The sequence below is a fragment of the Haplochromis burtoni genome, unplaced genomic scaffold (assembly GCF_018398535.1).
Source record: "Haplochromis burtoni strain Fernald_Lab_line unplaced genomic scaffold, NCSU_Asbu1 Contig_114, whole genome shotgun sequence".
Taxonomy (NCBI): Eukaryota; Metazoa; Chordata; class Actinopteri; order Cichliformes; family Cichlidae; genus Haplochromis; species Haplochromis burtoni.
This window is the reverse complement of record NW_024582475.1, coordinates 1,232,160-1,244,657: the sequence shown is the minus strand read 5'-3', so window position 1 is coordinate 1,244,657 and position 12,498 is coordinate 1,232,160. Positions and strand designations below refer to the sequence as shown.

General features: G+C 38.9%; 4 protein-coding genes across 8 annotated transcripts in view; 2 read left to right on the top strand and 2 right to left on the bottom strand.

Annotated features, from left to right (window-relative positions):
• Nucleotides 1–821, top strand: part of idh3a (isocitrate dehydrogenase (NAD(+)) 3 catalytic subunit alpha) — a 7,879-nt gene extending 7,058 nt beyond the window's left edge. For both annotated transcript variants that reach the window (XM_005928753.2, XM_005928752.3), the window contains one exon: nt 82–821. In XM_005928753.2, the coding sequence (XP_005928815.1) occupies nt 82–165 (84 nt within the window). In that variant the 3' untranslated portion in view covers nt 166–821. The remainder of the gene's footprint in view (nt 1–81) is intronic.
• acsbg1 (acyl-CoA synthetase bubblegum family member 1) lies at nt 237–6,780 on the bottom strand. 2 transcript variants are annotated; one of them, XM_014335641.2, is made up of 14 exons: nt 6,111–6,780; nt 5,418–5,485; nt 5,064–5,332; nt 4,869–4,957; nt 4,596–4,716; nt 4,442–4,522; nt 4,203–4,352; nt 3,838–4,014; nt 3,388–3,569; nt 3,038–3,271; nt 2,696–2,913; nt 2,386–2,525; nt 1,978–2,224; nt 237–1,810 (listed from the first exon to the last, which is right to left on the bottom strand). In XM_014335641.2, the coding sequence occupies exons 1-14, from the start codon at nt 6,143–6,145 to the stop codon at nt 1,734–1,736; spliced, it is 2,088 nt and encodes a 695-aa protein (XP_014191127.1). In that variant the 5' UTR covers nt 6,146–6,780; the 3' UTR covers nt 237–1,733. The 2 variants fall into 2 exon arrangements, with proteins under 2 accessions (XP_014191127.1, XP_042079494.1); XM_042223560.1 differs by having other exon boundaries at nt 3,038–3,232.
• Nucleotides 6,781–6,885: 105 nt separating this feature from the next.
• dnaja (DnaJ heat shock protein family (Hsp40) member A) lies at nt 6,886–9,682 on the top strand. 2 transcript variants are annotated; one of them, XM_005928747.3, is made up of 8 exons: nt 6,886–7,006; nt 7,354–7,495; nt 7,953–8,127; nt 8,235–8,339; nt 8,426–8,653; nt 8,750–8,980; nt 9,096–9,196; nt 9,301–9,682. In XM_005928747.3, exons 2-8 carry the CDS (start codon nt 7,364–7,366, stop codon nt 9,514–9,516), a joined length of 1,188 nt encoding a protein of 395 aa, XP_005928809.1. In that variant the 5' UTR covers nt 6,886–7,006; nt 7,354–7,363; the 3' UTR covers nt 9,517–9,682. The 2 variants fall into 2 exon arrangements, with proteins under 2 accessions (XP_005928809.1, XP_005928811.1); XM_005928749.3 differs by having other exon boundaries at nt 6,947–7,025.
• Nucleotides 9,683–9,996: 314 nt separating this feature from the next.
• rps27l (ribosomal protein S27 like) lies at nt 9,997–12,313 on the bottom strand. Of its 2 annotated transcripts, none has more exons than XM_005928744.2 (4): nt 12,212–12,313; nt 11,640–11,748; nt 10,748–10,858; nt 9,997–10,197 (listed from the first exon to the last, which is right to left on the bottom strand). In XM_005928744.2, exons 1-4 carry the CDS (start codon nt 12,215–12,217, stop codon nt 10,169–10,171), a joined length of 255 nt encoding a protein of 84 aa, XP_005928806.1. In that variant the 5' UTR covers nt 12,218–12,313; the 3' UTR covers nt 9,997–10,168. The 2 variants fall into 2 exon arrangements, with proteins under 2 accessions (XP_005928806.1, XP_042079497.1); XM_042223563.1 differs by lacking the exon at nt 12,212–12,313 and adding an exon at nt 12,004–12,170.
• Nucleotides 12,314–12,498: the final 185 nt, after the last annotated feature.

The following is a 12,498-nucleotide window of genomic DNA, read 5'->3' as shown; positions in this document are numbered from 1 at the left end:
ACTCAGAGTTTGCACTAAACTGGCTTCCTGAAATAGGGCCCTGTTTTCTAATTTATAATGCTTATGTTATTCATCTTCAAGGTTCTGACCAAAGACCTGGGAGGGAACTCAAAGTGCTCAGAATTCACAGAAGCAATATGTCAGAGAATGAAGGATATGGACTAGGGTTTTGCCCACTTGACCATATCATGCTGTATCCGCACATTTCAACCAAAAAAGAAAAAACTACTCACGAGTTTGAGATCCTGAATGTTTAATTTTTCTCTCTGCACAATCCAAACAACTGTGTTAACAGTGGTTTGTGTATATGGAATATGCATACGTGATTTTCCTGTGTATCAGTGGTGAATATTATCTATTTATTGGTGAAATGTGTTTAATGTATTTGACAATAGTATTTGAAGACACAGCCACAAATTCCACTTGACAAACAAATCATATGCTAAGAAGTCAAACTCTGCTTCACATTTAGTTGCTTAGATAATCCATCTGTAAACACATTAGAGATTTTTTTCACTAAATGTTTTTTGAAAACTTACTGTTTGCTTATGTAATTATTGTAAAATTGGTATTACACTGACATGAGAAATGCCATAATTTTTATTCAGTGTTATTCAAATGACTCTGATAGCTGTTATAACTGATTTCTGGGTAGAAGCATGTCTTTCTCATCAATGTTATAAAGCACTTCCACCAATTTTCCTGTCAGGCAAGACGATTGGTATCATTTTAAAGAAGTCAAAATCAGTGCTGGTAAGGTAAAAGTTGCATTAAAATGGTGTAACTTTAAACTTATTAAATAAAATATCCTTTAAACACTATGTGTGGTTCTCTTTTTTTCATTCTGCAGAATAGATACAATAGTTTTGAGCCACCCCTCATTTCTTTATAGTATGCAGTGAAAATGGAAAATCAATTATTTTTTTGAAATGTGCAAACTTACAAGGAAATACAGGATATAAGGCAAAAACAGTTTGTACAGTTCAAATTGGTATGGCCACAACTTTCTTAAGCAAGTGTTCTTGTAATTTATTTAAATAGTCTTCAGGAATATTTCTCCAGGCTTCTTGAAGGATATCTCAAATTTCTTCAGATTTAATGTGTCAAGATGATCCCACACTGCTTCAAGAATGGTTAGGACCAGACCCTTGGGAGGCCAAACCCAACTGAAAAGTGTATTTTGTTTTTGTTTCTGTCTAGGAATGCTTTTACTACTTTGGATCATTGTCATGCTGAAAAATGAAGCCATTGTCAAATACTTTCCAGATGCTCTTGGATTGTGAATCAGACTCCAATAGTACACTTCTGCATTCATATTTCCATCCATTTTGGAAAGATCCTCCAACACCAATGGCTGAAATGCAGCCCCAAAACATGACAGAGCCTCTATCGTGTTTTTCAGATGGCTGCAGACACTCACTGTTGCACCTCTCTCCTGACCTTCATTGTACATAGTGATGATTTGAACCACAAGTGTCAAATTTGGATTCATCCTACCTTAACACCTGTAATCACAATTTTTCAGCGCAGTTCTTGTATAATCTGACCACTCAAGAACACTTCAAAAAATGATAAGAAAGTTTGACTCATTGGAACCAAAATAAAAAGAAATGAGGGTTGGCTCAAGACTTTTGTGCTGTACTGTAATTACATTTTATGCATGTTCACAGGGGATGAGATGAAGGAAAATGACACATGATTTCATACTAACAGTTACACAGTAGAAAGTGGCTTTATCCTTGATAAAGGCTCTCTATAACTTTGTGGTACATCTCTAAGACAACTGGACGGCGAAGCTTCATTGTAGGACCTGGAACAAGAAAATAGTAAATCATTTATAGATTCTCTGCAATGTGCAACTGATTCGATACAACTTGCACCTGTATTGTGTTACATGGTCTTGATATTATGGTATACCAGCATAAACCTTTATTGTATATTATTAATCTTTTTTTAACAGTGTTCTGCTGAATTTACCCAGTTCTCCTCCAGAAACAGAGAAGTCCTTTCTCAGAATGGTCCATTTTTGTATGCGTTGGGCGTTGGAGGTGGCTGCAGAGTTGACTCTGTCAATCCCCTTTTGAATTGCCTGGTACACTTCTTTGTCTTTTCCACCGGTTATGTCAGACATTTTGCTTGCTTGGCTGCCCAGCTGTCTGCAAAACTCCACAGCTTCCATACTGAGTTCCTCTGTTGGCTCCATGGTTTCGGTATTGCTACAACACTGAAAAACGGGATAAATCCCAACATCATATACATAGAAATTATGACATTAGGGTTAAATTGATCATTGTCACACTTGTAAGTGAGAAAGGCATTTAACAGTTCTCTTGTCACTATTCATGCTATGTTGCTGGAGAAATCAGAACAATTACAGCAGATTACCTTTAAGGTTAAAAGCATGGACAAAAACTTCTTTTTGTCTCCAATCAGCATGGCATTGCTGATGATGGGTAGCTCCTTCTTTACTGCTTCTTCTATGGGAACAGGTGGAACATTCTCTCCTCCAGCTGTGATGATCAACTCTAAATGCAAGGCGTAGACAACCTGACATTTCAGCTGTTTGTGACTCACTTCACAGAGAAAGAAGTCTTATTTCTGCCCAGAACACCATGCTCTTTCCACAGTGTGTGTCAGTGACCTAAAATGTCCAGTTACACTCTCACAATAGTTTTGTTTGATGGGATTATGCTACCTTTTATCCTTCCTGTGATGTACAAGAAACCCTCTTCATCAACCTTCCCCAAGTCCCCAGAATGCAGCCATCCATCTTCATCCAAAGCTTCTCTTGTTTTGTCTTCCATGTTGAGGAAACCCATGAAAATGTTGCGTCCCCAAAAGCAAATTTCTCCTGTCCCTTCACAGTCTACATTGGCCAATTTGTATCGACAGCCAGGCACCACTTTTCCACAGCTATAGGTCAAAAAAGGAGTTTTCTGTGTCTTAGACTTTATTACAATTCAAAACATAAGGACCACAAACACAAGTAATTTTTTACAATTCTTGATTTTGAAAAAAACTTCTTTCTTTTTTTTACCTCGGCAGTTTATAAGCTTTTGGACCTGACATGAAGTGAGGTCCTGTGCTCTCGCTCATGCCATAGGCTTCATACAAGCGGATGTTCAGACCCAGGAAAAACTGCACGGTTTCACTACTGATCGGTGCTGCTCCTGAAAAGAACTTCTGACAGCAAGACAGGCCCAGCTCATTCCGAAGCTTCTGCAGCACAAGGCTGTCAGCCACGTAAAAAAGGAACGGTTTTTCATCATCCCTAATAAAATTGCAAATGAAACTTTTGAATGAAATCATCTCTTCTGGGAAAATTCATCTATTTACACGTATATGCACATTTTATAAATAATTATTGAGAATCAAAACTCTACTCACTCATGCGTACACTTTTGATTTGTTTCCTGGCTGACTGACATTGCCCATGCAACCAGTTTCTTTTTCAAATATCCACACTGACTAATCTCCTGTTTTATCTTCTCCATCATTTTCTCCCATACCCGTGGGACACCCATGTGGGATGTTGGGCGAGCCTCCCGAAGTGTAGTTATCAAGCTTCCCTACAGAGCAAATGTGCAAAATGTGAAAAAGAATGAACGGGGGGGGAACACCATTGTGGGTGTGGGAATTCAGTCTGCACAATACTGCATTTTTACAATATCTTATTCAAATGATTACCTCCACAATTACTAAAATGTTTATTTTTATCTGAGCCATGAAAGTGCACCTATTTTCATGTTAAACATCTTGTAGTACTGAATGCTGTCGAAATGCATATTCTTGTGACACATGTTAGAATCACATGATCAAATATTTTTAACTACTTACCTTTAAGGCATCTGGCTGTGCAAAGTATACCAGCTCACCCCAGTGGATGCCTGTCCAGAGATCATAGATCTGAGCAGCAATGTGGCTGAGAGGCAGGTAACTCACTAGTGACTCCTGTTTCGTGTCGGCTGGCTGCATTTCTCCAGCCCTGCTGGCATGAATGGCCGTCCATGTGATCTGTAAATTCATTCAGTGCAGAAAATTGTTTGTTTTACCTCAAACAACAACACATTTCTGAGGTATTTCTACGTTTTTGCATTTGATCTTCTTCGCTTTCAAGTAGCTTGTCATAGTTACAATAATAAGATTTGTTAATAGACACATTAGGCATACAAGCACACATTGATAGCCACATGAAAGCTTACATTGTCATGACTGAGCATGACTCCTTTCGGCTTGCCTGTGGTGCCAGAAGTGTAGATCAGGACACAGCACTGGTTAGCTCTCTGACTGCTGATAATGTCATCCAATTGTTTTTCAGAAACATCCAGACCCAGCTCCATGAACTCCTCCCACTACCCAAAAGCAGAAATATACCATTTGGAACACAGGCTCAACAGTCATAGTGGTCTGTATCATTTTATGTGCTGTCCTGAGGACTTACAGAGTAGAGATTTGAGATCTTCTGCTGAACCTGTCCACTGTACTGCACTATGGCTTTTAAATTGGGTAGTCTGTCACATATCTGTAATAGCAAGGGAGAAGATGTTTTCGCTGTGGAATCAAACCCACTGCATGTGCATATCATTGTATAGTACCTGCAATATCTTCTCCAGTTGCTTCTGATTTTCTACCACAATAATGTTGGCTTTAGAGTCACTAGCCACATAATGGCACGCGTCCGGTGAGTTTGTGGCATAAATTCCTGTCATTATTCCTCTGTTACAGATGTAGGAGAAACAAAGAAGTTATTGAATGTCTCACTGCAACAGGAGAGATACACCTATATGGTATTTATGTGCAGTGATTGGCTGAGTTTGATTAGTGCTTAATCCAGGTCCAGTTGTTGATGTGTAATGTGCGCTTCTCACCCTGCCATGATTGCACCGACTGCAGAGAAGAACCATTCTGCTGAATTGAATCCTAGTATTCCCACTCCATGGAATCGCTCTAAACCCAGCTGCACACATTAACAAAGTTTTGGACTTTTCTTTGTAAAAGTCTGATCATTGACAGTGTAGTCTAGCACGTACCTAAAATGTAATTAGTTCTTTTGTTTAATATACCTTTAGAAAGCTCTTGGCTGTTCTCCGGCACAACTGGTAATACTCTAGGAAAGTTATCTTTTCCCATTTGTTGTTGTTCTTGCTGGCAAGTGCATGCTTGTTTCCATATTTTTCAACTGAGGATTTAAACAACTGGTGAACTGTGTTGGGTTCCTCTGTACATCCTTCTTCTATTCTCAGCTTGACTGAACCTCTAGCATCAGTGGTCCAAAGAGAATGGGCTGGAGCAAGAGGTGTGCTGGAAAATGCCTGACTTACATCTATTTGTCCTGCGATAAGAAAAAAAATCATATCTGAAATGCAAATGAAATCACTGGGCACTAAAAGTCTTCTTATTCAGTGCTCATAACTCACCTATAAAGGTGAGCTCTTCACTATCTGTCTGCGTGTGTTCCGTAGTCTTCTGAGCTGGCAACATCACACTGAAACACACAGAGGAAACACGGGCTACAAGCACACTCGCACGCACTCCACCTCAAATTCTGGCAGGGGTTTCATTTTAGCTTTGTTGATCCAACACAATGCCAGGGCTTTGCCACAGGAAAAGCCCCTTGCTTTGTTTGTCAAAAAAAACAACAACTGTCTGCTCCCGCTCGTCAATATTGTTGTCATGGTAGATGGGGAGGAGCCATTGCAAATCAATATAAAGACTGATCCAAACATTGATCACATTTCTCTCCCAATTGAGATGACAATGTATTCAAAGGACAAAAATAATCAAAATCAATTCAAATTAACACATCTGGATGATTCTGGAAAAGCACATCCTTGATCACCATAATAAAAACACACATGAGTAAAATCTTTTTGAGGAATTGGGACTTGTGGACTCAGTGCCAAGGTTGGGTGCAAAACTATATTATAATATGAGGAACATTCATTCAATAACTCTGGCAGAAGTGACTAAGTGGTTAAACCATCATCACATTTATGCACCGTGCATGCATGCTGGTGAAAGTATTAGAAGCTATCTTACAGTTAAACTGTTAAAAAAAAGGTGAAGGCAGGTGAAAGAAACCAAAAAACAGTTCATCTTAAGTTGCTTACCTATCCTCAAGTTGATGATCGACCTTCTTTTCCATTCTGAACTTGCTCAAAAATGCTGCTTTCAAAACTTGGACAAACGTGATTTATGGGAATATACTGGATTAAGAAAATAAAAAAACACCAAACAAACTTGCAGTTCAGCAAGCCTTCCCAAGTCGCTAAAGGTTGTGAAACAAACAGGAAAGACCATGTGGGTAGTGCATTGGAATCAGTTGCTCAAGAACATGTCCTGAATTCAAATCACCTTCGCTTTTCACATGTAAAACAGCCTTTCCCAATTCACACAATGACACGTTCAAAACTTAATCACACCACTCTGCATTTAATTTTAATCAAGCTTAATGCACATGAGTTACAGGGTAAAACAGGCTTTAGCACTCCTAAAAATGTAATAAAATGTGGAATTTAGGAGCACCTAATCTGCAATAAATCTGTCAATAATAAACAACAAGTATACACATTTGTAGCTCACATAACAAATATTGCAGTTATTTGGGATGGAGTATTGTTTCTGTTTTGCCAGACGTGTGGGTGTAATTAAAGAATATTCTAGAGAAGGTTATATAACATTTACAAAGCAGGCTGTATCTTATTAGAGATCATACATGCTATATTTGTTCCTTTTTTTCTTGCCCTTGCCCCACTGGACTCATAGAGACATCTAAGGCAACGTAACCATTCGAAAAAGTAGGTCACGCTATATAAGAAGGAGATCTAGTAACCTCCACCCCTCCCTCGTCCCCCTACTCGGGTCCCTTCTAGACTCCTCTCTCTCCGCCAACGAAACATCCGGTCCCGCTTCTCGAAGCTCTCCAGAAAGTTCTGCACTGCAAAGCGGCTATAAGTACCTCCCACTTTCGCTCCGCACTCTCACAGCAAAGGCGACTCAAAGCTTGGTAAGGCAGCATCTGGAAAGTAAGGCATAAAGACTTCAATTTAGAATAATAATTATCATTGTCACGAAGAAATACCAGCAGTTTCATTTAAGGTTGACTATAGCTAAGGCGAATATGGGCGACATCCGTGTGTCTTTTAATGCCGGTTGTATTGCTTTCCCGTAACGTGTGAGGCATACTGAAATTTAGCAGTCCGTTATCGCTGGGTTTAACGAGATAAAACAGAGGTTAGCCCCTGTTTTGCAGCTAGCGTGCGGTTTGCTATTTGTTTAATATCAGCTGTCAGTGTGTTTCAAGCTGTAACCTTGTGTGTAACGTGTTCGTGGTGTGTGTTATTTCCTCTTTAGGACAGTCACCATGGTTCACGAAACCGGCTACTACGATCTTCTGGGTGTCGAACCCAATGCTTCACAGGATGAAATCAAAAAAGCCTACCGAAAACTTGCTTTGAAATATCATCCTGACAAGAATCCAAACGAAGGAGAGAAGGTGAGTTTTAAACGTGTTTTATTGTAGCAGTTCAGCCGTTTACGTGCTACTGTTAAAGCCGCTTCTAATTTTAAACCGGCTACTTTAAAGACCAGTTGGAACTTTCTGGAATGATCTATGCGCAGCTGACTGCGTGTGGCTACAGGAAGACCTGCACGCTTGAACTGACTTGATGTTTTTTGCTACTGTGCGAAAGTAATGTTTAACATTAAATGTGCTGTTATTGTATTCTATTTTATTCCTCATTTATGTGACTTTTTTAAGTAGCATTGTCACAACACAAGTCGTACGTTAAGTAAGCCTAATAAAGGATCGAAGCAAATAAACTAACACAAGTTATAATCGACTTACTATGACCTGGATGACTGAAAATCTACACAAACTCAAGTTATAGCTTTAGTGGAGTCACTCATTCTCGCTTTTAAAAGTAATTCAATTATTTGTTTTGTATTTGCAGTTCAAGCACATTTCTCAAGCATATGAGGTGCTGTCAGATCCAAAGAAGAGAGACTTGTATGACCAAGGAGGGGAACAAGCCATCAAAGAAGGAGGGATGGGTGGCGGAGGTTCTCCGATGGATATTTTCAATATGTTCTTTGGAGGTGGAGGACGAATGCAGAGGGAGAGAAAAGGTGAGGTGGCTCATTGAGTTTTCAAGCTAGATGCAGTTTGAAGTGATGTGTATTCCTGGCATTTATAACATGAATGTTGTGCTTTTTTTTATTTATTTGTCCTTTAGGGAAGAATGTAGTTCATCAGCTTAGTGTCTCACTAGAGGAGATGTACAATGGTTCAACAAGAAAGCTCGGACTCCAGAAGAATGTAATTTGTGAGAAATGTGAAGGTGAGTACCAACTTAATTGGAGAAACAAAAATACCAGTGTTTGGAGTAATAAAGATATTTAATTCCTTTTTTCCTTCTCATCATAGGCTATGGTGGCAAGAAGGGTGCTTTGGAGAAGTGCACAAACTGCAAAGGAAGAGGAGTGCAAGTCAGGGTGCAGCAGGTGGGACCAGGCATGATTCAGCAGATCCAAAGCATGTGTCCAGACTGTCAGGGACAGGGCGAGAAATTTAACTCAAAGGATCGCTGCAGGAACTGCAATGGCCAGAAAGTAGAACGCAAGAAGAAAATCCTTGAAGTTCATATTGACAAAGGTAAAGCTCTCACCTATCTGAGACATTTGTATTATAAAAATGCTTTTCTTGTTGTTTTCAAAAGCAAGTTTAGCTAATGATGCGTCTCTTGTGCAGGTATGAAAGACGGTCAGAAAATTACATTTCATGGAGAAGGTGACCAGGAGCCTGGCCTGGAACCTGGGGATGTCATTATTGTGTTAGATCAGAAGGATCACCCAGTTTTCCAGAGACGGGACAATAACCTAATAATGAGGATGGACATTAAACTTGTCGAGGCACTGTGTGGATTCCGGAATACCTTTCAGACTCTAGACAACAGAACGCTTGTTATCAGCTCACAACCAGGTAAGTGTTTGAATTCAGCTGGCCTTGAGTGCTGGCTTTTCTGGTGACCGATTGTGAACAATGGTAATATAGATTCCTATTTTTTATTTTTATTTTTTTTCCTTCAAATCAACAGGTGGAGTCATTAAGCACAATGACGTCAAATGTGTTATGAATGAGGGCATGCCACTTTACAAAGAACCTTATGAAAGGGGACAGCTTATTATTCAGTTTCAGGTAAGTTGAACATCATTTCAACAGTGTAACACAATTCTGGATTTAAATTGAAGCCACAGGGTGGGAAACGTTTTCAGCTCACTTGAATTCATTTAATCCTGCAGGTGGAGTTCCCAGAGAAAAACTGGCTCCCAGAACATCTGATGTTCCAGCTGGAAAGACTTCTTCCGCCCAGAGAGGATGTGATGGTCACAGATGACATGGAGGAGGTAGAACTAAGCGAGGCCGATTTGCAGTCACAACAGAAACACTACAGTGGTGAAGCTTACGAGGAAGACGATGACAATCCCAGAGGCGGCGTCCAATGTCAGACACAGTGATTGTAGTCAAAGTCTATATGTAGAGCATGTGGGTTTTGTTTTGCAAAAGGAAAGGTTTAACCCATGCCTTTGGTCCCTTTCACACTGTAAATTTGTGACATCACATTTAAAACTGTTGCCAATCCCTTTTTTTTTTTTTTTTTTTTTTTTTTTATTAAACTCGGGACACAAATATGCAAGTGGAGAAGGGTGCACCTAAAGTTGTCAGTGGTTTGTTTGTTTTTGTGCATGTTATGTTTTTTTTATTATTAAACTCGGGACACAAATATGCAAGTGGAGAAGGGTGCACCTAAAGTTGTCAGTGGTTTGTTTGTTTTTGTGCATGTTATGTTCTATTTAAGTGTGTATTTTGTTTGTTTTCTGAAATTTACAGTACAAATTTCTTCATATGAACCTAAATGATGACTTGTATGCTTTCTGTGAAGGTGAAATTCAAGTCAAATGCTTTTTTTGTACAATAAATACCCAGAATGCTTAAACTTTTTTATTGCTGTCTTTATTTACTGAGATTTGCGTATTAAATTCTGCCAGTAATTTTTTTGTCTAAAAGTTAAAATTTGTATGATAACTAGTCATTGGACACCATTTAATCAATGGGAAGATTTATAAAAAGGCACTGCTTAAATTCAGTCATTACGTTTCCAATGTCCATCTAATGTTGCTTCCTCCTAAAAGAGCAACCTGTGGAACAAAAAACATAATTACTTCATCTGTTTTCACATCTCATTTATGCGCAGTTCAAAGGCCCCAGTATACCTGCCACTGGTTGCATTGCACAGCAGTGGTAATGCATTACTGTTGCATCTAATTATGCTTACTGTAACAGCAGGCATCTGCTGCAGTATAGTGAGCCCACAGTATAACTACCTGATAACACCTCCACATCAGAGCTGATATGGAAACCAAAAAAGTATGACATATAAGACTATTCTTCTTTCAAAGATTCTTTTTTCCCCGTAATGTTTTTCAAATTGTTGCAATATCTCTGAATCTGAGCTCCTTTACTGTTATTAAAACATCAGTAAAAACCACCACAATTGTGCACTAGTCTTCAACCCGGCTGCAGGGGTGATGACAATATTCCAGATTACAAAAAGCACCACTGATAGAAATGGTGGCTTTGTTGTACAGTACGTTTTGCCAGGTGCCACACAGCAGGTATAATGGTGCCCATACACTTACGATCAAGTATTTACATCTCTATTGGTACAGAATGTTCTGGATCTTTTACCCTCTGTTAGTCTGGCCTTTCCTCCTTTGGGCTGGCACAGCACTGTTGAGCATCCCACACAAAGTACCACAGTCTGTGCATGACTGAACACAGTGGTGATCTTGTAGCAGCCTGCAAAGAAATGGTGTTAAATATTTACTGTTACATTTCTGTGATTGCCATATATGTAAAACGTGATTAAAAGACAGCCATGGAACGTGTGAATAAGAAATGGCTTAAAATCACAGCAGCTGCATAACTTATTACTCTTCTATGAGGACTTGGGAGTACATGTGTATTTTCAACTAAATTAGATCCAATCAAATACTGTATTTGTGTGGGACACATTGCTAACTGTAAAGCAGATTTTATGTGAGCTTCCCAACTCCCTTTTTAAGTATATACATCTAGAATAAAATTACTTAATCTTTTTAATCACAAGTGTTCTCCTTCTTACCCCAATAACCTTTAAAACTATTATTTCAGTTGCCGCTCTGCATAGTTATCAATTGCCTTTCAGTGCAAATGAATCATCAACTGGCTCATGACATTTTGAGCTATAGTCAAAAACAAAAAACAAATACTGAGAGTCGTCAGTCACCAGTTTCACTGGGTTTTTAGAGGTTTCTGAGCCTTTCCTTTTATCTCTGTCAATTTCACAAAAATCTGCTTAGCTTGTGTTTTTTGGTGACTTGCAATTTTCTACCATGGCCGTAGTAGGCAGCAAAAGACTGTAGCATATAAACCTGCAGGAGTGTGCTACTTTTCTTCCCAGTTGCTTTTGAAAACTAGATCCAATCAAAATGTGAGACACTATGTCCATATGTAGGATCAAAGGAAATAATAAAATGCTGTTAAGACCCACATAAAGAGGGACATCTGGTGACCATATAGTATAAACTTTATTGTATACCTGGGCATTTCACGTCCATAAAGTAGGAGTTGGGACTCTGAACAAGTCTTTTCTTTTTATGTTGTCGTCTCTCATGGTCAAGTGACGGGTGGAGAAGGTCTCTGGCCAACTGAAATGAAGGGAAAGGTCCAGTCAAATAAGTGGGATAAACCGTGTTTTAACTTTTTAGCTCACTTTGGTAAACCTTCTTTTAAACACTAACTATTGCATTTACATCTTAAGTAAGCACCACAGTTGTTCGTGTGTACTACAGGTGATTCGTTAAACGCAAAAAATGCAGTCGTGAAAGTTTTCAGGCGATGACTACTTTTTGGTCCGACATGACTACGTTATAAGTTACATCACACAACTACTAGTTACATACCACGGTGTTTCAGCAAGTAGTCGCCACCCGTCGTCAGCTATTGTTAGCTAGCTAACCCCCACTCCATGTGTTGCTGCTGCAACAATGTCAACAACACAACTGCGAGGTTTCACGGTGTAAACACGGTAGGACATCGTCTCTGAAATGCACATATGGACCTACCATGTTGAAAAAAGCATACAAATTAATACGAAACTTTGTAACTTACAGGCATTTTCGCTGTGCAAATCTCTGCGCATATGTGCGCCGATTAAACAGATAGCATCTCAGAGCAGAGCAGCGGGGAATGACTCGCAATCATACAGTGTGCTGAAAATGGTGAAGAGCATGTAGAAAAATAAAATAAATAAAAAACAGAAAAAATAAAACTTGATTAGAGGTTTCCAAATATATTATATATATTTTATTTCCCCCCAAAATATATAATATTTTAGTATACTAAACATTTATAATATCTTCGTATTAGGGTTATCACTTAAAAAAATAAAATTATAT

Excerpts from the sequence above, each read along its gene's own strand:
- acsbg1 (XM_014335641.2), bottom strand. The coding sequence starts at position 6,145 with ATGGAAAAGAAGGTCGATCATCAACTTGAGGATAG. Across the intron at positions 4,958-5,063 it reads CAGCCAAGAGCTTTCTAAAG|CTGGGTTTAGAGCGATTCCA; the intron begins GTATATTAAACA and ends TAATGTGTGCAG. Across the intron at positions 4,523-4,595 it reads AACTGGAGAAGATATTGCAG|ATATGTGACAGACTACCCAA; the intron begins GTACTATACAAT and ends TTGCTATTACAG.
- dnaja (XM_005928747.3), top strand. The coding sequence starts at position 7,364 with ATGGTTCACGAAACCGGCTACTACGATCTTCTGGGTGTCGAACCCAAT. Across the intron at positions 7,496-7,952 it reads ATCCAAACGAAGGAGAGAAG|TTCAAGCACATTTCTCAAGC; the intron begins GTGAGTTTTAAA and ends TTGTATTTGCAG. Across the intron at positions 8,654-8,749 it reads TGAAGTTCATATTGACAAAG|GTATGAAAGACGGTCAGAAA; the intron begins GTAAAGCTCTCA and ends TCTCTTGTGCAG.
- rps27l (XM_005928744.2), bottom strand. Across the intron at positions 10,859-11,639 it reads TATGGACGTGAAATGCCCAG|GCTGCTACAAGATCACCACT; the intron begins GTATACAATAAA and ends ATTTCTTTGCAG. Across the intron at positions 10,198-10,747 it reads AAAGGCCAGACTAACAGAGG|GTTGCTCTTTTAGGAGGAAG; the intron begins GTAAAAGATCCA and ends TTTGTTCCACAG.